This window comes from Phoxinus phoxinus (genome assembly GCF_949152265.1).
Source record: "Phoxinus phoxinus genome assembly, chromosome: 13".
Classification (NCBI taxonomy): domain Eukaryota; kingdom Metazoa; phylum Chordata; class Actinopteri; order Cypriniformes; family Leuciscidae; genus Phoxinus; species Phoxinus phoxinus.
In genome coordinates this window covers 545,330-568,217 of record NC_136888.1, presented here as the reverse complement: position 1 = coordinate 568,217, position 22,888 = coordinate 545,330, and the positions used below count along the sequence as shown (strand labels likewise).

The 22,888-nt window shown below is 42.0% G+C and overlaps 2 protein-coding genes across 3 annotated transcripts in view; both read right to left on the bottom strand.

Moving 5' to 3' along the window:
- The window catches only part of LOC307009491 (membrane-spanning 4-domains subfamily A member 15-like), a gene marked incomplete at its 3' end in the record, with an annotated part of 53,669 nt that overhangs the window by 18,013 nt on the left and 12,768 nt on the right, over nt 1-22,888 (bottom strand). The window lies entirely within an intron of this gene.
- Nucleotides 5,756-8,030, bottom strand: LOC307009418 (E3 SUMO-protein ligase ZBED1-like). Of its 2 annotated transcripts, XM_079633164.1 has the most exons (4): nt 7,093-8,030; nt 6,620-6,930; nt 5,925-6,490; nt 5,781-5,831 (listed from the first exon to the last, which is right to left on the bottom strand). In XM_079633164.1, exons 1-3 carry the CDS (start codon nt 7,818-7,820, stop codon nt 5,946-5,948), a joined length of 1,584 nt encoding a protein of 527 aa, XP_079489290.1. In that variant the 5' UTR covers nt 7,821-8,030; the 3' UTR covers nt 5,781-5,831; nt 5,925-5,945. The 2 variants fall into 2 exon arrangements, with proteins under 2 accessions (XP_079489289.1, XP_079489290.1); XM_079633163.1 differs by having other exon boundaries at nt 5,756-6,490.

The following is a 22,888-nucleotide window of genomic DNA, read 5'->3' as shown; positions in this document are numbered from 1 at the left end:
TTACTAAAAAAATTTGGCGAAACATTTTTACACTCAAAAAACCTGAGTAAATTTGAAAGCTGTGAAATGACTGAGATATACTCTATGAATTGAGTAAATGCAAGTAAAAAGATCTGAGTAACTGCATCTGGTCATAGACTGTAAAAAAATATGGACGTTTAGTGTCCGTGACGTCACCCGTAGGTTTCTGAAGAGCATTTTTGACATAGACATCATATAGATAGACGCCCTATCGACCGCTACTGCCTATAGCGCGGTCGAGCCGTGGGGCCGCCATCTTAAACCGGTCACTCGCTCCACTCAGTGTATTCTGTATGGCAGGAGCAATGAGCTGTCAGCGCATTTAACTAATCACACCTCACTGAATACCCAACTGATCTTCACGCGGGGTTTTTTCTGCAAAGGTCATTCGTTTAGCTATGATACAGAACACATGGTTCGGCATATTTTAATATTCATAGTAGGCTTAACAGTAATATAATATTCTGATATAAGATATAAAGTGACCAGACGTCCAAAATCTAAATATGTGATTGTGATGAGGTTCAAGGGGTTTTGGGCAGGAAGAGGACGGAGTCAGCGTGACTGGGACTTGTACTTAATCAACTTAAACAAAATAAACAAAAGGTGCGCACACAGCGCTTTCACCGTAGCCTCGCTACAGCACTTTCCATACATGCACAGGATCACTCTTTCCACTTAGATGCACACTCTTTCCACTGCCAAGACAAAACTCTTTCCACTCTGAAGAACCTGCGCTGTGTACGAGTCCTCAGTCCCTCTCTCTCCTCGCACTCTCCGTTGTAGCGGCTTATAACCGGTCTCTCCACGCCAATTACTGCAACAAGACACAGGTGTTCGTCATTTGCACTTGACCTACTTACGTACCGCTCGCCTCCTTTCTCTCTCTCCCGCTACAGACCGCGCTGAACCACGCCCCCCTCGCCACAGTGATGTAGGATATAAGTAGGGTTGCTAACTGTCCCGAATTAGGCGGGACGTCCCGTATTTTGAGCCTAATTGATTTGTCCCGTACGGGACCTCACTTGTCCCGTTTTTTACTACTACGCTGATCTAACCACTGATACAACAGCAGCGAGCAGGGCTGATCACGACACTTGAGAATGATCACCGTCGCTGACAGACACACACACCCAACACGTCACACCTAACCTATCATGATCATCCAATCACAGCCCCCCTCCTCTCACGCGCATCAGTATTTGTTGTAAATGCGCCAATTCCTCCACACACACACAAAAAAAGTCGATAATCGATTTGGCATGTGGATAAAATATGGATAAACCTGCAAAAAAGAAAAGACTGTGCAGCTACAATAAAAATTGGGAGGTAAAAAATATATGGATTAAGCCAGTCAGCGGTGACTCAACAAAAGCCTTCTGTACTTTATGTCGCAGGGAATTTTCAGTTGCCCATGGAGGTGAGAATGACTTGACTAAACATGCTTCCACAGAAATGCACAAGAAGGCCACACTAGCTAAAGGTGCAAGCAATATCTGTGGATTCTTCGGGGTAACTACTGTGGAAACTGACAAAATAGCGGCAAGCGAAGCCTCATACGTGTATCACACCGTCAAACATGGACTCAGTTACAACAGCAACGACTGTCTTGTTAAGCTAAACGGTGCTTTGTTTCAAGACTCAAATGTTGTGAAGAAGATGCGCTTGGGGAGAACGAAAGCAGAGATGATCACAATGAATGTTTTAGGACCAAAGACTGTGCGGGATATCCTGAATGATCTGTCTCCATCTGAAGGTGAGCCTGTGTTTTACTCTGTTGCCACCGATGCCTCAAACAAGGGAAATAGAAAAATGTTTCCTGTGTGCGTGAGATATTTTTCTGTCTCTGATGGAGTGCAGTGCAAGTTACTTGACTTTTACGAAGATAGTGATGAAACTGCAAATGGTATTCATCGAGCTCTGATGAACTGCCTGGAAATGTATGAACTGGATATAAAAAACATCACAGCATATGCGGCAGATAATGCGAATGTTAACTTTGGAAAACACCACTCTGTTTACCAGTTATTGAGCAGTGCCAACAGTCGCATTTTGAAAGCTAATTGCCCGGCTCATATAGCTCATAACGCCTGCAAGCACGCCTGTGATCAGCTCTCAGTGGACATTGAGTCGCTGGTTTTAAAGGTCTACAGCCACTTCTCAGTATCTGCTTCCAGAAGAGAGGAACTGCGTGCATTTTTTGCCATTGAGTGGCGTGAAATTCTGCGTCATGTGTGCACGCGATGGTTGTCTCTTCATCCAGCTGTTGATCGTCTCCTGCAGAGCTGGCCAGCTCTCACCTCATACTTCAGGTCCCTTGGGGAGACCTGTCCTTTGGCACTGAGGAGGACTTTTGAGGACGAAGAAAAAACTGCAGCTGCTGAGATTTATCTGTGCTTTTTCCACAACGTGGGGTGTGTGTTTGACACACTCGTTAGAAAGCTGGAAGAAACAAAGCTCTGCATCACAGATGTTTACGAGGAGGTGGAAAAATTCAAATTGAAGATGCTTCAGCGGAAAGAAGACAGCTTTTTTGGATACCAGACCAAGCAGCTGATGGACAAACAAGTGTCAGCAGCACAGAGATCAAAGCAAAAATGTGACTTTCTGAAGTTTTATGACTCTGTCATTGCATATATTGACAAATGGTTTGATTTCTCACCAGAAAATGTAATGATGAAACTGAAACCAATTGGCCTACATAAGGAGCTTTCCTTCACTGACCTGGAGCAGGTGGTGGTTGCCCTCAAAATGACAGAGACTGTGAGTATGGACCAACTCTATGAAGAGTTTTGTGCTAGTAAGGAAGAAATAAAGAAAGCCTCACAGGATACCACAAAATCCACCAGTGAGAAGTGGGTCACAGTTTTCCAAATTCTAGGGAAAGCCAACTTGATCAACATGTTCAGGATTGTCTCATTTATCCTCAGTGTGCCAGGCTCAAATGCCTTTGTAGAGAGGATTTTCTCTCTGATGACCATTAAATGGTCAGACTCAAGAAACAGATGCAGCACAGAGCTCATCAAAAATGAACTTCAAATATCTGTGAACTGTGACCTGTCATGTAAGGACTTTTCTCTGACTGCACAAAAGGACAAAAGACTGCTTGAATCGGTCAAGGGCAGCCAAAATTATCCATGGAAAAAGTAGACTTAGTGAGCAGAGGCATGCCCCTCTTTTCTTCTTTTGCATTTAAATTATTTATTTCGTAAAGTTTTGTTTTTCAACTCATATATAGTTTGAATGAAATAAGAATGTGAAGCATTTATTCATAAGCATTTATTCCCCACCACTGTTTGTGTGCACAGAAGTAGCATGTTCTGAGTCTGCTATTTGATTCCTATTTGATGCTGCAAAAATACAGCATACAGACGCTATGTTATTTTTAGTTTGTCACATGCAAGATTAACATGAATTTTTCTAACCTATAGTGAAGGAGTCACAAGTGTTTTGTCTTAGTCTTTTAATTGAACCATTACCTATTACCTTTACTATTTGTCTGTGTTAACACTGCTGTAAATGAACAAACTAAGATTAAACCTACTGTACTTGCCATGACACGAGAGTTATGTATTAATATTTTATTAAGTTAGCTATCATTATGACAAATGGCTAAAAATCATACACTGTATTTTCGCACAAAACCAGCCCACCTTTTGTCCCTCATTTCATTGTGACAAAGTTGGCAACCCTAGATATAAGGTATTTTATAAATCACACTCTATAAATATGATAAAGAAGCAGAAACAGAGTTGCAGTAAAGTAGGATATTTTAATAGGTTGAAGAACCAATAATGATTTGTGACACACACACACACACTTACTCTCTCTCTCTCACACACAAACACACACACACACACTTACTCTCTCTCACACTCACACACACACACACACACACACACACACTTACTCTCTCTCTCACACACACACACACACACACACTCTCTCTCTCTCTCACACACACACACACACACACACTTACTCTCTCTCACACACTCACACACTCGATTTGCGCATCGCCGCCATGTGTGTATTACACAGGTAACGTTATTACATTGCTTCCTGATATCACGTGCGCAAACACAAATAACCTATATGTATATATGTTTACAGGGCCGTTGAATGCTTGTATCTGATAACCGAGAAGCTCTTGTAATTATTACTTTACCTCACCTCTCCATCCATGCCGAGTGATGCAGTAAACATAGCCTAGCTAACGTTAGCTGGCTACGATTTCAGTAACGTTACAGTACTATCAAAGATCCTTGCTCATTCTCAATTATCTAGTAATATTCTATTCACAAAATACAACCGAAAGTAATCCCGGGCCCTATTTGCGCTGGTCCGCCGATTAGAACAGGAAAATGCTCCACAGTGCTCTGGAATCTGACTGCTGCTAAGCAACGAAACTAGGAGTGCGACCGGTTTAAGATGGCGGCCGTATTTCTCAGTGCCCAGCGGCCAATAGGGCATCTAGTCTCTATATAATATCTATGATTTTTGAAGCCTAAAGCCGAGCCGGCCGTCGCCATCTTGGCTTCGCGTCACCGCTCGTCACTCCCGGATAACAGAATATGGGCAAAGAGGCGGAGCTGTGGAGCCTGGCTATCTGAAACCACGCCCACCTAGCGCGACGTTATGGAGTTAGCTCCATGGTTAGCGCAGGCTTGGGAGCTAACGCTATATGCTACTCACAGTACCAAGTCTGCGACTGCACAGGGGCTCGCGCTAAAGTGACACTGACAGTTGATGATTAAAATCAGAATGCCAATTAAAAGGTCCTGTTTTTGCCCTTCGAAATATTATAATAGTTAAAGGGCACCTATTATGACATTTAAAATGTTCCTAATGTTGTTTTGGGAGTCCCCAACAACAGTTTTACATGCATGCAATGACAAAAAACACTTTTGTTGTCGTATAATATGCATTTATTTTTACCTGATTTGCTCACCGACTCCCAAATGATTCGTTCAACGACTCGTTTTTCAAACCCCTCCTCTGCGCGACGCTAATCTGCGATTGGTCAGATGACCCAGCAGTGTTTACAGAGATAATACTTATTTTTAACACGGAGTACAATGATGCTTTTATCAATTAAATTGTATTATAATAATGATTATAGTCCACTGCTTTAGTTTGTAGTAAAAAACGAAAAATAAGATAAAGAATTTAATGTTATGTTAGCGAGCATAGCCCAGAGTTCATATTGTAAAAGCACAATCAGTCTTTGTTTGCATTAGCCCGATGCATAAACATAACGTTTTTACACAAAAAAAATGCAGTTACGTTACAGCAGTGGTGGGCTGTCAGGGCCAGCAAGGCCTTCTCTGCTGGCCTAAACATTATCAGAATCACTGACTTGAACTTTACTATATATATTTTATGAATGAGTATTACATGATTCCCAATAGTCCATTCTCGTAATGTCATAGTTTTTCTCTTGGTTGCGCTGCTTCCAGTAGTGTATGTTTATTTTAGCGCTTTTATCCAATCATATTTCAGTCATCATGTGTTGCCAGGGTCAAATATATCTGCCTCGAGGCCTTCAGAATCGATAGTGCGGGCGCCTGTAGCTTAAAATGAATGGCAATGAAACTGTTGCTTTAACCAATCAGATAATCAGTCAGATTTAATAAGCCAATCAGATTTCGAGTTGAATGCACCGGGGCCATCTAGCAGGCATACAATAACGTAAGCATTTTCACGCCCTTTGATTGGATTAGGGCTGTCACGATGTTAGATTTTTCACACCACGGTTATCGTGGCCAAAATAATTCACGATATCGATATATCGCGATATCTATAGAAACCTTGGAAGAAAAAAGTTATCAGTCAAATTCATTTTTACTTTATTTTGTTAGGAATACTACATAACAAGGAATACTGATAGACACGGCACATACATTTTTACTTGCGTTCTCAGTCTATGGCAAATTTTTATGAAGGAAGACAAGCATGTTAAGTTTATCTGGTTTCAAACTGGACCGAAACACTGTCTGAATGTTTCCTGAAGAACTGAAAAGTCTTTCTGATGCAACACTGGTGGCGGGAATGCAAAGGATCTTCTGTGCCAGTTTTGCCAACCTTGGAAACTCCTCCTCATTATCTTTCCACCACTGCAGTGGGTCTTTATCCACAGAAATAGTGGGCAAGGCTGTGTATACAGAAACTTCTTGAAATGCTAGTGTAGATTTCACCATGTCTGCTGATTGTTTTTTCAATTGTTTTTTCATTGTTATTATTTTGAGAATTCCAGCCAAGCCTTTTGGGGCCTCAGGGACAGAGACACTGGTCCCCTCATCTTCACATTCTCCTCTGGCAGAAGACTCCTGTGAGAGAGTACAAGTGCTACCTACATTGGCAGAAGACTCCTGCGTGAACTGTTGCTCTAGCTGTCTTTTGATTGAATCTGCGTCTTCCACAAAGTTCAACTTGAAGCGGGGGTCAAGTACACAGGCCATGTCAATCACTGTAAAAGAACCAAAGAGAAAATTCATTATTAAAGGAGCTCATAAAACAATCAGTCATGATGAGTAATGAAGACATAAGACTATGAATAAGGTGATGTTGGAGAAATTTGTGATACCGGCCTGCTCACCATTAGCCATATCAGCATCCTCATACCGCTCTTGTAGGTTCTTGCAGATAGCGTGCTTCATGCTCCTCACCAGGCTGCTTTCATCATCCTTTTCTGCCAGGATGGATTCAGTCAGATGCTGAAGGACTGGCCTCAGGGATGAGATTGTGATACATTTCTCTGCAGCCAGGGAATCAGTAAAGGTTCTGAGTGGCTTCAGCACCCTACATGTGTCCTCAAGTGTAGAGATGTATGACCCCCTTAGCACAAGATGCCTGGTATTTCTGTCAGCCATGAGAGTTGCTGTCACTGCAGCATGTTGTTCAACAAATCTGCAAACATTATATTAGATTAAGTTAGATTTCAGGGCTTAATGCCCCCCCTTAATGTTTTTGTTTTCATGCACCCTGTGCCTTTTAAGCTTATGCGGAGTTGACACTGACAGAATAATTAACTGAACAGGATATTGCCATGCACAAGAAATTCAAACATACCTAGAAATCATGTCACATGTAGACCCCCATCTAGTCACAACATCTTGGATCAAGGTATGTGGAGGAAGATTAAGTTCTGCTTGCTTTTTTGCCAGCTCTCTCCTTCTCTTCCATGAGTGGTTAAATCCTTGGACGACACTCCTGCAAGCCCTCACCGCAGCATCCACTTGGTCAATCTTCAGGGCCTTTCCAAGTGCAAGATTTAAATTATGTCCAAAGCAGCTGAGCCAGTTCGATGGGAGGAGGGATTTAAATGCAGCCTTCATATTTGTGCCATTGTCAGTAGTGACACACACAACTGCTGACTGTTGAATTCCCCACTCTTTAATTAGGTTTTCGAACATCTCTTTAATGTTTACACTGGTGTGGTCATCAGGTAAAAATGCAGTCTCTAGACATGCAGATTTAATTTCCCATGCTGGTGTGATAAAATTAACTGTTAAGCTCATATAGGGGTGTCCAGTATTACTGGTCCAGAGATCAGTAGTAAATGCAAAGTGTTTTGCTTCAGCCAAAGAGTTGGCAATGTCATCTTTTAATTTTACGTACATGTTTGGGATTTCTTTTTCAGAAAAGTGTTGTCTTCTTGGGATTTTGTATTTTGGAGCAACTGTTTTCATCAGTGCATTAAATCCTGGCCTCTCTACCATTCTAAAGGGCATCATGTCCTTTGCAATGAAGTAGGCTAGTGACTCAGTGATGGCCGTGTCCTCACATGCACTAGCCATGTCTGATTTTTTTTCCTTTCCACAGATTCAAAAATCGTCAGCTGACCTGAGACTCTGTCTCTGGCTTTCTTTGAAGGACCCCCCTTTGAAATAAAAAGACAGAAAATACTGTCAAGTTCAACAGTGTGATGAATTAATATCAACATAAACACTGATACTTTAACCTGTTAACTTGCGTAAGTTTACCTATATTTTAAGCTCTTAAAGCTATCGTTGCACCAGCGTCAAAAAAAAAAAAAAAAACGACGTGCAAATAAGTTACAACATACAAAAGACGAGTAAAGAAAACGAGGTAGGCTACTTAAAAATCACCATTTAAATATATTAACATATAAACCCGCTGTTAACAGGTTAATGTCACATTTCTCATTCCATGACTAGTAAAATAATCACAACTTACTCTCTGTAAAATGGCGAAATCCGCAGGGTGATGGACACGGAGATGGGTAAAAAGGTTGGTGGTGTTTCCCCCCTTCGCACTGACCGTAGCACGACAGATTCTGCATATTGGGCTGTCTAACGTGGCGTTTTCTTTAAAACCAAAAAACTCCCAAACTGGAGAGCTTACTTTTTTCGGGTGTGGACAGAGCGTTTCACTCTCTCGGTCAGACGACATGGTTCTCCTCAGAATAACGGCGCGGGCGCGGGCGGGGGCGGGGCGCGCGCGCGCGCTGCGTCTTCTTCTTGTTTGATAGGTGTCAGCGGGTGCAATACTGCCACAGTGCCACCTGAGAGGTCACCGAGGTACTGGCGCTGGAGTATTTACGTGTCATCTTATCATAAGAGTCCTATTAATTTTAAACATTGTGGTTATCGCCAATACCGGTATATTGTCACACTCTAAATTAACACGATGTCGATATTTCATGCTTTGAATATCACGATTATCGTCAATACCGGTATATTGCGACACCCCTAGATTGGATGATCAGAGCGTTTACTACTATTATTACTGGTAGTCAGAGCTAGCTGACCGCATCAGTAGCGAACTGTGTAAACTAAAATATATTCCTGTAGATTTAATAGTTTTTCAACCCACAAATTAATGTTTCTTTCCTTCCTCGACCACTAGCAGGTTCAAACCTACCGGAAAAAATCCCTTATTCAGCTTTATTCAGCTTACGCAGAGTCACGGATCTCTATCGATCTGTCCGAGTAAAAACAGAACTGACTTCAATGTAAAGTTATGCCAGGACTGATTTTGAAGCCAAAAGTCGCGCTGATCTCAATGATATCGTTCAAAAATCTGTGTGAGAGCTTGTGTCGGCTGTAACGTTACACATCGTTATGTTTTGCGGTGTTTTCCCGGTTTACTGCTTCTGTCGAGCAGACACTCTCAGCACTAAAACCAATAAAAATTTATGCCAGAAATACGACGCGACAGACTCGACTTTCAGCACTTTATAGCCTCGATGGCAATAGAAAAGGTTGTTGGGACTGAAACGCACAGACAACCTGTATATCCAAGTAATTTAAGTCTTTTTGAGGAAAGAAATTAGAATGGATTTTGTATTAAAAAAATAGGCAGTAGTTTTGGAGAGTATAATGCATTTTTTGCCCCCGTTTTTGTCCGTGCATAATATTTTCTTCCTAATTTTTCTTGTAAATTTATGATCGAAGCAACTTCTTTTTTCAAACATTAATACTATTGTAACCATTGAAGGACAAGACAAGGGAGTTTCCTTTTCTGAATTTATAATCAGAACGCAAGAACCACTGTAGCCAGCCGAACGCACTCGCTCGTTTCTCTCTACCCGGCCTTTCCCGAACTCACCGCATTAACCCTATAACTGCCGGTGCAAAATAAAAACAGGAATTTCACTGTTTTTCGTTATTAATTCAGGTTGGACATCACTGAAGGCCTAGGTGTGAAATGCACGGCCCGCCACTGCGTTACAGTTATTACTCTATTCTTTAGACAACTCCGAAAACAACGACAAACACTTCACATATCTCAATACAATTGTCATTGAAGACCTCGAAGCTAAACGGTGCTTACACAACAAACAAAATAGTTATTAAGCATGCTACATAAAACATAAAAGCAACAATTATTAATAACACTTACAGGCTGTGTCTGTGATACGGAGGAGGAAGCTGATGCAAATACACTTGGAACTGAACCTTCCTTCAATATCAGCCGGCTCGCGAATCCAAGTTTGAGTGCATTTAAAAAGCAATCTCAAAATGACGCGAACAAAGCACAAGGCTCGGACTATACTTCTGTGGTATAGTGAATTGTAGCCACTTAGTCTTCAAATGCTCCTCCTTGGGCAGATGAAAAAAGTTTGCTTTTGAGTCGCACTTCAGAACACAGCGTCTCGTCGCCATGATGTTTCCCTGCTGGCCTTGGAGTGCAATAAGTGGGCGTATCGTATTCAAATAACTCGACAAGTTGACGTCATCTAGTCAGAGAAAAAGCTTCGGTCTTCTAACGATTCATAAAAATGACTCAGAGTCGACTCTTACTTTTGAAAGACAATAACTTTATATACAGTGCACTTTCATATTTCAAACTTTGCAGGATGTTTTTGTTCACTTAGATCTATGTTACACACTACATGAAAGGTAAATCTCAAAATTCCATAATAGGTGCCCTTTAAAAGACATAACTTAGCTACAACAAGTGAGACTGTGTATTGTGATTCTGTACAGTTATTCTGCTTGTTGAAAATGTATTATGGAGTAACTTTACAATATTTCTCTGAGAGTGTGTGTGTGTGTGTGTGTGTGTGACCGTGATTATGTGCATGTCAGTCACTCTTTTATTACAGTCTATGGTCCGTCAGCGCGGCATCGCTCGTCAAGTTCGTAGACAGCTTTATTATTCAGTCCATTTTAAATTCAGATTTTGGCCGCATCTCAATTCTCAAATGGGTCAAAACATACATATATTACCTATGAAGTTCAAGTAACGTTAAATGCGCTAGAGATCCGCACTCATTCAAGGATGTGCATTTATTGCATGGACGGAGAAACAGCGACACCTGCAGGATTTCATCTGACGGCACATAAGCATGTTATAATCTGTCCCAGAGCAACGGCACCGCAGAACGAGTGTAGCCTTATATCTATAGACGCTTTTAAATCTGAAAACTCCAAAAAGCAACGAAATTGTCAGACATCATGAGTGCATGTTCACAGAGGAGAACAACTGGAATACAGCGCTGGTTGTTCTCTGAACGACACTCGACGACAGCGGCGGAATCCAAAGCCGTGGGCGAAGTAATGTGTGTATTAAATTATATGAAATAATCCCGAAGAAAAGCACAAACACGGCAGAGATGGCAAGATCAGCGGCTGGAATTTGCTGAAGTGAAGTGACTGCTAACCGGCTAGCATTTACATCAGCGGGAATCCACCTGTCACTCAAAAGTGGACACACCCTGAATTTTGCAGAACTTTAAATATTAATCAACTAAACGGGTGAGTTATAAAAAAATGCACCCCCCTCACAGTTGTTATGAAGGCCAACATGAGCTGTATAGACCAAAGCCACAGAGAGAACCAGGCTGTAAACATGTTTTTTTCTGCTGTAAAGTTGGGCATTTTAACATGCGGGAGATACAGATTTGACTCCCTTCTGCAGCCAGCCTCAAGCGGCCAGTCGATGAACTGCCGTTTAATTCACTTCCGTGTTGGTTTCAAGAGAGAAACGGGGGTTGCCGCTTGCATCTGGTACATTAACAAATAAAATTGAGTAGAAGTAATTTGACATTAGGGCTGCACGATATGAGGAAAAGCTGCGATGTGCGATAACATTGTTTAATATTGCGATGACGATATGACTTGCGATAAATGTGATTGTTAACTATACTGTTCCCATGTCTTAGTGCTTTAATAGGTTATTTGCGTGATAGGTCAAACGTTTATTACCTGCCTGGTTCAGAATACACGATTTTAGCGCGATTTTGGCACGATCCGTTTGACGTATGGGTGTCGTGGAGATTCGTAATAACGACAACAGGCGTCGGGACGGAAGATTCGATCGTTTCATCTCGTATAGTGTCGTAGTGGGCGACAACCTACGTCGCGTCTGCGATGCTTCACGACAGAAAGACTATAGCATGTTTAATTCTTTAACGGTCCTCCACGACGGGTTGAATATGTGAGCGAGGCGAGACGTGAGTGAGTGCAACAGTGAGTGTGTGTGTGCGCCAGTGAGCGTTTGAGCGTATACATGTGTGTGTGTGTGTGTGTGCGTGCGTGAGTGAGCGAGTGAGTGAGCGAGGGACAGAGAGTGTGTGTGTTTGTGTGTCTGTGCGTGCGAGTGAATGTTTGCGAGTGAATGTGTGTGTGTGACGGCACGCGATGACTGGTCGGAAAGCAACGTGTTGTCTGACATGTTTCTTGTCCACGATTTTAGGAGTCAAAAACGTGTAAGTTAGTGCTAATCTGAACCAGGCATTATTCATCGTGTCAGGCTGTCTGTTGCGATGTGTTCATCGCGGGAGTTCATATCGCGATGACGATGAAAATTCGATGTATCGTTCAGCCCTATTTGACATTAAAACATTTAAAAAACAATATTTATGAGTAATATTACATTTTTTATTTCCACTAAACCTTTGTAAAATAGTATTCCATAAATCCACCAGTATACATGACATTTATTGTCGATGAGTACATACAGCATATTTTACACAGTTTTAACATGTATACAATATTGCCTACATTTAAACTCATTTAACAAACATTTTAGAAAAGTAAAAATTAAACATTTAAACATTCAGGTAGCCTAACCCACCAGTATACATAAGATCGGCCTTTATTGTCCATGAGTATACAGCATATTTACAGTTGGTACTCAACCAGATAATACTTTTAAATTGCGGGGGTGTATTTGCTGCCTTTGACCGCTAAGAGGCGCTACAATCGCAGACTTTGAAAAGTGTCAGTTTATTCTCTCTATTGCGTAATCTGCCACCGCGCCGCGGCTCATTGAGAGTGATTGAAATGTGGTAACAGATCAATTCAAGTGAAACATGTAGTTAAACGAATTCATAATCACAAGACTGAAATTAAATGTAATACATTTAATAAATAATGAATAACGCAACAGCACGAGCTTCACGGAGCTTCAAGCGACCCGAGACCGAATCTCATTGTAGCCTACATGCTTTTGGCCTATAGCATTTATGTTTTACCATTCTTGATGCTTAGATAGGTAACTGTTTATTAAAGTCAAGCGTTTTGTTTAATTATCAATGGCACATTACAACATAAATTTGCTGCATTCCAGAAGAGCCGCTGCACAGACGACAAAACTGATGAAGGAAGATTATCAGCCGATTGCGTCAGAAAATGAAGCTAGTCTTTAATCTGCTAAATTATTGTTTTGTGAATCATTCACGAAATTGAGATGACTGACATTGATACCCGCCATAGCAAAGGAAGAATTTTTTTTAAACCGATCCTTCAAGGTTTAAATAAAGTGTCGGGCAGTTCATTTATTTAAAACAGGGTTGCATCGAGTTAGAGTTTATTTTCTAAGTAAGAAACAGAATCTTATTCTTGCGACATTTTAAATTTGTATTGCCAAAGAAATTGCAGCTAAATAAACAATTAAAACAGTAGGCTAGTCTACAAAACGTCTCGGGTTACGACTGTAACCCTTGTTCCCTGAGAAAGGGAACGAGAACTGCGTCGAACGACACTTTGGGGGGAAGCCCCTCAGCGTAGCGCCTCTGAAGCATCAATGAAAACTAAGCCAATCCTGATTGGTGTTGCGAAATGACGTAATGTGTGACGACACAAGCGGAAGCTACAAAGGGATGCCGGCACACAACCAGAGTTAGCTTCTGTGATGAAGCAAGCGCTCCAGGCAGGGGAGGTGTGGCGACGTGACGCAGTTCTCGTTCCCTTTCTCAGGGAACAAGGGTTACAGTCGTAACCCGAGACGTTCCCTTTCGAGGGAACTCGAACTGCGTCGAACGACACTTTGGGGGAACGAGTACCCACTATGCCACAACGAGCCCTGCCTGTCCCAGTGTGAAGCTGCGCACAGGCACACTTAGGACGAGAGCACAAGGGTGCCAGGTGTAGATGGAATGTCCAGGCTATAAACCGAATGAAGGTGTGAGGGGTCGCCCATCCTGCGGCATCGCAGACCTCCTGGATCGGGGACCCTGAAAGGAGGGCTCTAGAAGACGCCATGGCTGTGGTCGAATGAGCCCTCACGGCCAAAGGTGAAGGCAAACTGTGCACCTGGTAGGCCATCGATATAGCTTGAACAATCCAGTTGCTAACGGTTTGCTTGGAAGCGGGAAGCCCCTTCTTGGGCGACCCGGAACACACTAGCAACTGGTCTGACTTCCGCCACGAGGAGGACCTCTGAACATATAATTTAAGCGCTCTGACAGGGCAGAGCAGATGAAGTCTCTCCTCATCCGCCGTCACGTGAGGTGGGGGATGAAAAGCCTGCAGAACCGTAGGCCGGATGAAGGATAGCTTTAATGTCGCCTGGAGCAAACTCCAGGCACCCATTGGAAATAGAGAGCGCCTGAAGATCTCCTACCCTCCTCAGAGAAGTAATAGCCAACAAAAAAAACACCTTTAGGGAAAGGTTCTTGGCCTCAGCCGACTCCAGAGGTTCGAAGGGGGCCTCGACCAGCCCTTCGAGAACCACCGCCAGGTCCCAAGTGGGAACCCTGGTACGAGCCGCAGGTCTCATCCTCCAAGCCCCACGGAGGAAACGTACGACCAACTGATGTCTCCCCAGAGGCCCATCACCCAGAGGAGCGTGGAAAGCCGCAATGGCAGCCACGTACACATTGAGTGTGGACGGGGTAAGACCAGCTGAGAAGCGATCTTGGAGGAACTCCAGTACTGAAGCCATTGGGCAGTTAACTGGGTCCACCTCACGCTCTCTACACCAAGTGGTGAAAACCTTCCACTTTAGGCCGTACAATTTCCTCGTGGAGGGAGCTCTAGAGCTGAGTATGGTCTCCACTACTCCTGCTGACAGGCCGGCCTCTCGGTACTGTGCCCCCTCAGGGGCCAGGCCCACAGTTTCCATAACTCCGGCCGAGGGTGAAATATTGTGCCCTCTGCCTGCGTCAGCAGATCCCTCCTGATGGGAATCTCCCATGGAGGGCCTTCCAGGAGCGATATTATGTCGGAGAACCATACTCGGGCCGGCCACAACGGACTCCCGGCTCTAGAACTCCCGGGAGCAGAGCGATCGGGGGAAATGCGTATAGACGCAGCCTCGGCCACGTCTGCACCATGGCATCCAACCCCAGCAGGGCTGGATAAGTGAGGGAAAACCATAGTGGACAGTGGGTCGTCTCTCGAGACGCAAATAGATCCACTTCCACTGGGCCAAACCTCTGACATATTGACTCCACCCCATCGGGTGTTTCTTCGCCTCCTGAAACCTGTCGACGACCGTACTGACAGCGTCGCCGAACAGGCCAGAAGACGAAATCGGGGCATCAAGGAGGAAAGCCCTGTCTTTTTCCTTGATGCCTGATAAATTCAACCATAGATGTCTCTCCGAGACCACCATTGCCGCCATGGAACGGCCGATAGCGCGGGCCGTTTCTTTGGTGACTCGGAGAGACAAGTCTGCAGCCTTCCTCAACTCCGCAATATCATCCGGAGTTGGACCCTCGCCCTCATCAATATCTTTAAGAAGGTCGGCCTGGTACGCTTGAAGTACTGCCATGGTGTGCAGACTAGCGCCAGCCCGACCCGCAGCCATATAAGCCCTGCCCACTAAGGATGATGTGTCCCGACAAGGTTTAGTGGGCAGCACCGGGGTTTTTAGGGATGATGCAGATTCGGGGGATAAATAAGCCGTTCCACCGAAGGCATCATCCCATGTTACTATAATTTAAAATAGGGGGGTTGGACACGCGAGCAGAGTGTGGTCTGTTCCACGATTTACACAACTCATTGTGTAAATCGGGAAAGAACGGTAAACCCCGGTGATGAGGTTGTTCTCTGTGCTGCAGGAAACGCTCGTCCAACTTGATTTTAACCAACGTTTCCTGCCTTTCATGTGGCCAATCTAGATTTAAACGTGCCTCGGCAGTCTCAGGATCCCCTGTCAGATCCATCTGCGAGCCCCATGAAGGCACCACGGGGCTCGCGAGCCTGGCCATCTTCATCAAAAATAGCCAGGCGGGAGCGTAGCACACGGATTGATAGAGACTCACAATCCTCGCAAGCAGCCCCCTCGAGAGCTGCCTGCGCGTGCTGCACTCCCAAACAATGCACGCACATTCGGTGTGTGTCCCTACCCGTGATATAACGAGGGCAGGGATGCACACACCGTCTGTAACTTGCACTCGGCATCATACACTTTTTATATAGTTTGCTTGTGAACAGACAATACAACACCAAATAAGACACACAGAGACAGAGAGCGCTTGCTGAAGAACAGAAAGCTAACTCTGGTTGTGTGCCGGCATCCCTTTGTAGCTTCCGCTTGTGTCGTCACACATTGGGCCCTATCTTGCACCCAGCGCAATTGACTTTGAACACCGACGCATGTATCATTCCTATTTTGCACCCGCGCACAGCGGACTTTTCCCTTCACAGACGCACGTCGGTAAATTAGGAAATGAACTTGCGCTCGCGGGGGCGGTTCAGCGCAAAGAGGAGGCGTGTTCCGGCGCAAAACTTCCATGGTGCTATTTTCCAGTTTTAGAAAGCAATTGCGCCATTGACCAGGAAAGACAGTGGCGCGTTGCGCGTTAGTGATATGGTATTTTAAGGGCGCGTGCTTGGCCATAATGTTAACGCGCATCCACTTTGATTCTCTAATATAAACAGATGCAGCAGTTTTCATTTTTGCAAATCATACATTATTACAAGGAAAAATATTAACACACGAGGGAAATCATTGTTGTGTCCGTGAAGATGAGAAAAAGAACTATCTAGATAAAAAAAAAAAAAAATCTAGATTAGGCTACACATTTACTACCCAAATTATACGCCTGTTTAACCGAAGCTAATTTGGGTGGGTTTCTCCCATCATCCCCAATGTCACTTCTCTGTGTTTTACGGCCCTGACGAGAACGTCGGTTTCCTCGGCTGTGAACCGCTCCTGGCGTGCGCTGGCAAATCCGCCGTTATAATAGCAATCCGCCGTGGAACAAGCGCGCCGGCTCTTAAAGGGAATGTGAGAGGACGCTCTGATTGGTTTATTTCACGTTACGCCCAAACCACACCTATGAATAATGAAGCTACTTCAGACCAACACATTTTAGATTTGCGTCGGGCGCAAGAGTCGTTTATCCCGCTGGGAAAATAGCAACAGCGCCGGGATCCGCCCACAAAGTTACTTGCGCTTTGCACTTTGACACTTGCGTTTCAGATCGTTAAAATAGGGCCCATTATGTCATTTCGCAACACCAATCAGGATTGGCTTAGTTTTCATTCATGCTTCAGAGGCGCTACGCTGAGGGGCTTCCCCCCAAAGTGTCGTTCGACGCAGTTCGAGTTCCCTCGAAAGGGAACCAGAATAGTTCAAAGCAACATAAATTAAGATCATGCGTTTTTCTTTGCTTCTCTCTCGCGCTGGATCTCTTTTATTTTAGCTTATTTAGTCTCCCTGCACTGCGCGCTAATGTAAAGTTTTCTTTGATAGAAGCAGAGACCAGTGAGACCGGGATCGCGTTCAGAAGTTATTCTTTATTGAGCGCGGCTGCAAGTTCGTCCAAAATCAGTCTTACCTAACGGTCTTCCAAAAAGTCTAAACCTAACGGTCTTCCAAAAAGTCTAAACCTAACGGTCTTCCAAAAAGTCTAACTAAAACAGTTTACATTGGTAGTTTAAATACATTCCAAGGGGGAGGGATTTACATAAAGGAGGAGATTCTAAACAAAGCATGTAAATGTAGCCTACCTGAGTGAAATCTCTTACAGAGATTTACAGCATAACAGTGATCAGTGATACTAATCCAATCAGCATAACGATTCAAGGTCTGGGCCAGAGGCTCCAAGAGCCATTAAGACAAAAGGTGTGAGTCTGAGTGATTCTGTTACTTTAACTTACAATGGAGAAAACAGGAATTGCAACTTTGCTGAGCAGCTTAACCTTAAAAGCTAAATACAATATTCTTTACCGTGATGTTATGTACGGAAGCACATTTGAAATAGACTCTTAAAATTTGTTATCCTTCAGTGCGCCGGGTCTCTCTCGAAATTAAAAAGTTCAGGGTTAAAACCCATCATACAGCTGATAATACTGTACTATGTCGCTGTGTGTCATCCGTACAAATCACGAAAAAAAACTGTAGCAAATGATTTAGCCTTTGTTGCTTCAAAGAAACAGAATGCCTTGTTGAATTTACCGTACATTAAAACGAGGTGGATCGAGAATAAAAAGCTCTGTATCTGCTGCTCACTCGCATTTGTTTAGTTGGCAAGAACGCTTTTCGTCGATAGTTCATGTTTAGATAATGCCAGATTGTTGACACACACACTGCTCAAACATGTTAAAATTCTACAAAACTAGTTGAAACAAATGGATTGAACACTTCAACTGAAAGTGTGTGTGAAACCCCTTTAAATACAATACATAAAACTACAATATTTATAATTTAATAGGATATAGGGCCTACATTTGGACACATCGAGAGAGTTATCCTTAAAAGTATTTTGCCTTTGCCTGGTCATCAGGCTCACTCTCCATATGAAAGACAGAACATTTAACACCTCCTGAACCCCTAACCCCCCCACAGGCGATCTGAGTTTGAGACCGACTTAAGACAAAGAGAAGTCGCAATTCACACTTAATTCTAGACATTAGCATTAGGCTAGTGAAGTGTTGATAATGAAAGAATGTAATTATTTAGGCTATGTAGGCTAATATTTATGTCTTAAAAGTTTATTAATAAACATTTAATTATTTCAATAATTGAAGAAATAAAACGCTACCTCGGTTTGGGCCAGCTTTTTCCAAGCAAAAACTAAATACAATCTTCAAACGCATGCTCATTTGTTGTCATGAACAAAATGTTCAACTCAATGTTAAATTAACCACAGCACAAAGAGAATCTTTAGAAGAATCTATATCAGTAACTGAATATAAACAAGCTCTTGAATCTCTATCAAACAATAAAGCCCCAGGTTTAGATGGATACCCAACAGAATATTACAAACATTTCTGGTCAACTATATCACCACTATTCTTGCGAATGACGGCAGAAATTAAAAACACTTCTTTTATTCCACCTCACATGAACACAGCACTAATTTCAGTCTTACTTAAACCAAACAAAGATCCAACTTTATGCACTAGTTATCGCCCATTATCTCTATTAAATACTGACTTAAAAATTATTAGTAAAGCTTTGGCTACACGACTTGAATCAGTCATATCATCCCTCATCCACCCAGACCAAACGGGTTTCATCAAAGGACGCCAGTCATCAAATAATACCAGACGATTATTCAACATTATGAACCTATGTAATCAAAACAAAACAAAAACCATAATCGTATCATTAGACGCAGAAAAAGCTTTTGATAAAGTCAGTTGGCACTTTCTTTACATGACACTTAAAAAATGTGGGTTTGGAGACTGCTTTATTCATTGGATTAAAACACTATATAATACCCCACTAGCATCTGTTATAACGAATGGCATAATATCATCACCATTCCAACTTCAACGAGGTACTCGCCAGGGATGCCCCTTATCACCACTACTTTTCGCCTTATTTTTAGAACCTCTTGCTGCTGCAATAAGACAGAATGACAAAATTATCGGAGTTCTATCAATTAACACTAATCATAAAATTTCATTATACGCAGACGATATACTACTATTTTTACAAAATCCTAAAACATCACTTACAGAAATAATTAAACTCATCAATGAATATTCTATCATATCAGACTACTCCATAAATTGGACGAAATCAACAATTTTACCCCTGAACATGAAACCGCATGACAGGAGCATACAAGATACATCGTTTAAAATTAATAATATTACATACTTAGGAATAAACATATCTCAGAACCTCTCTGAATTGTTTAGCCTCAATTTCAATCCACTGTTGAAAACGATAGAAGATGATTTAACTCGATGGATGAACCTACCGCTTTCCATTATAGGTCGTATTGCAACAGTAAAAATGTGTATTCTACCAAAACTTCTTTATCTATTCACTATGACTCCGGTACAACCAACTAAGAAATGGTTTACATCATTAAATCAAATAATCAACAAATTCTACTGGAAAAAAAAGAACCCTAAAATTAGCTTACAAACACTTCAAAAAGATAAAGCTCAAGGTGGTCTAGCAGCACCAAATTTTCAGCACTATTACTTAGCATCCCAACTACAATACTTCTGCAAATGGATCAAAGGGGACAACTCCCAAAACACATGGCTAGAGTTAGAACAAACAGAATGCAAAGAAATAACCATATCTGATCTCCCATCCATCACAAAAAAAATCAAACAGAACAATCTTTTTAAGAATGTAATGATTAAAACAACTCTCACTGCTTGGTGGCAAATTAATACATTGACAAAACATGAACTGATACCACACATTAACTCACCTATATGGCATAATCCTGATTTTACTATCAATAAAACTCCGCTTAACAATACTAAATGGAAAGAGAAAGGTATTACACATCTACATCACCTGTTTACTGGCAACACCTTCGCTACATTTATAGAATTAATACAGAAATTTAACTTAGGAAAAGAACAGTATTACTATTACTTACAAATCAGGAATTCTATTAAAACCACAATCGGAAACAAAGACATTGCTCAACCTCCCCCAATTCTTGAAAATATCACCACAATTAGTAATTCATCAAAAACACTTAGTAAATTATACACCTTAATATCATCTATAGATTTTAAAACAATAGTAGTACCAGTTAAACAATGGGGAAAAGATCTCAATATCAACACAAATGACGAATTCTGGAAAACAATTTGCAGAAACACTTTTATCATAAGTACAAACATAAACATCCAGTTAATTCAGTATAAAATTATACACAGAACACACATAACACAGCGTAAGATGTTTAAGATGGGACTAGTAACATCCGATAGTTGTACTAACTGCAGTGTAAATACACCAGACACTTTCCTTCATGCATTCTGGCTATGCCCACCAGTTCATCAGTTCTGGATAGATGTCGCTAATAAACTATCGAGTTTCTTTAAAATTACAATTAATGCACTCCCGTTATTATGTCTTTTAGGTGACACATCTCAAATTAACCCTCCCTTTGAACATTCAAAACCTCTGCTCATATCTCTAGCTATCGCCAAAAAAACAATATTACTCAATTGGAAAAATAAATACCAAATATCAACGACACAATGGCTACATCTATTAAGGGACCATATTATTAAAGAGAAACAAACATTAGTAAATAAAAATCATTTATACAAATTTAATAACATTTTCAGTCCACTGCTCTCATTCTTGAATATTGATTAAATCTAGCTAGGTAGTCGATGCCTCAACTTAAATCTTTTGATATACTAAATAGATTAATAATAAAGAAGCACAATATGCATAATTACAAATTATATCTATAATGGATAATCTCTGAGTATTGTTAAATACATCAGTCGTGTATACATGTGTGTGTTTATATTATGTTCTATAAACTTTACTTTTTGTTTTACATGTAAAAGCTGCATATTGTTATTATTTATTGTTGTTGATAGGGGTGGTGGTAGGGACGGTGGTATTGATATTGATATTATAGAACCATTTGTGTTCTTTTTTTGATCTGGGTCGGGTGACTATTCTGGGTGCTGTCGGTGGGTATGACTAGCAGGTCCTGTCGGCATATTCATTGTTTACTCGGTTCACGGATTTAATGGCCTCTCATTTTTGCCGCCTCTGCCCCAACTCCAGGCTTCTGTTGAGCAAAATAAATGTGTTGGACGGATATCTGGGCTGGATGTGGTGTCTCTGGCTAGGGAGCTAGCCAGTGCACGCTAGGGTCCAAGCCACAGATCAACTAAAAAATAATAATAATAATAATAATTTGAACTTCGGTCCTGTCAGGTCACAACCAGACTAGGTGAGCTGGGTCTGGAGGTGCCTGTAATGGTGCCATAGCATATTTTACTGAGGAAGACTCGGCGAAACATAAAGCTTAACTGCTGGGGTTGGGTGTGGGGGGTGATGGGGGAGGGACAGGTGGATCAGTGAGTCTGAGGGAGGTGTCTTTGTTTGGGGGGTTTGTTGGTTGTGCTCACTGGCAGTGGTGGAGTGGCCCCCAGGCCTAGAGAATAATGTCCTAAAATATGGTGTTAGTATTATAATTACAGTACTGCCACAACTACTACCCCTACTATTATCATCATGAATATTAGTGTTACCACTACTACCACTACTATTGCTACTACTATTATTATTTTTGTTCTAGTTATTTTTATTAATAGTGTTACATGGGAGTGTATTTGCTTTGTGTGTTGTTGGGGAAAATGTGTGTATTGGTCCAGTTTTCCTTGTGTGCTTTCTCTCTCATTTCTCTCTCTCACTATAATGACTCACAGGTGGAGCTACTAACGAGTGGCCTGATTGGTGACGGGAGTGATTGGCGCTGTATTTAAGTCAACTGAACCATGGATCTAGAGCTCCCCGCTCTCATGGCTTCCTCAACGGACAGACGTGTTTGTTGTTTATGCCATATGGTATATAGTGATTATTAAAGGAGGTGTACGAGACATTTGTTGTAAACCACTACCTTTTGCTAAGTTGTGACCTATGTGAAACCCTAAACTTCATCCTAATCCTTATCTAACTGGAGGCATGGTAGGGAGGTGGGTGCCTTTTTGATTTATTCATTTTCTCTTGGTTATCATAATTAGGGAGAGAAGCTTTTGTACTTTTTGTTTCTTATCTGATTTCTAGGGAAGTATCTTTATACTAGTTAGCTTTGTTTTGTTATTTGTTTTGGCTTTTCCCCCTCCTGAAGCTTTATATGCTCCTTACTGGTTTGTCAAATAAATATACTTTTTTTATCACTTTAAAGAGTGTCTTTGGTGTCTTGAAGCCTTGGGAGTGAGAGCGGGGACTCCAGGGGCCTGTTTCAATAAGGAGGTTCAACCAACTC

Bases quoted from the DNA above. Each gene is read 5' to 3' on its own strand.
- LOC307009418 (XM_079633163.1), bottom strand. From the start codon at position 7,820: ATGGCTAGTGCATGTGAGGACACGGCCATCACTGAGTCACTAGCCTAC. The intron at 6,931-7,092 runs GTATGTTTGAAT...TAATGTTTGCAG, and splicing joins ACATGTGACATGATTTCTAG to ATTTGTTGAACAACATGCTG. The intron at 6,491-6,619 runs GTGAGCAGGCCG...GTTCTTTTACAG, and splicing joins GGATGCTGATATGGCTAATG to TGATTGACATGGCCTGTGTA.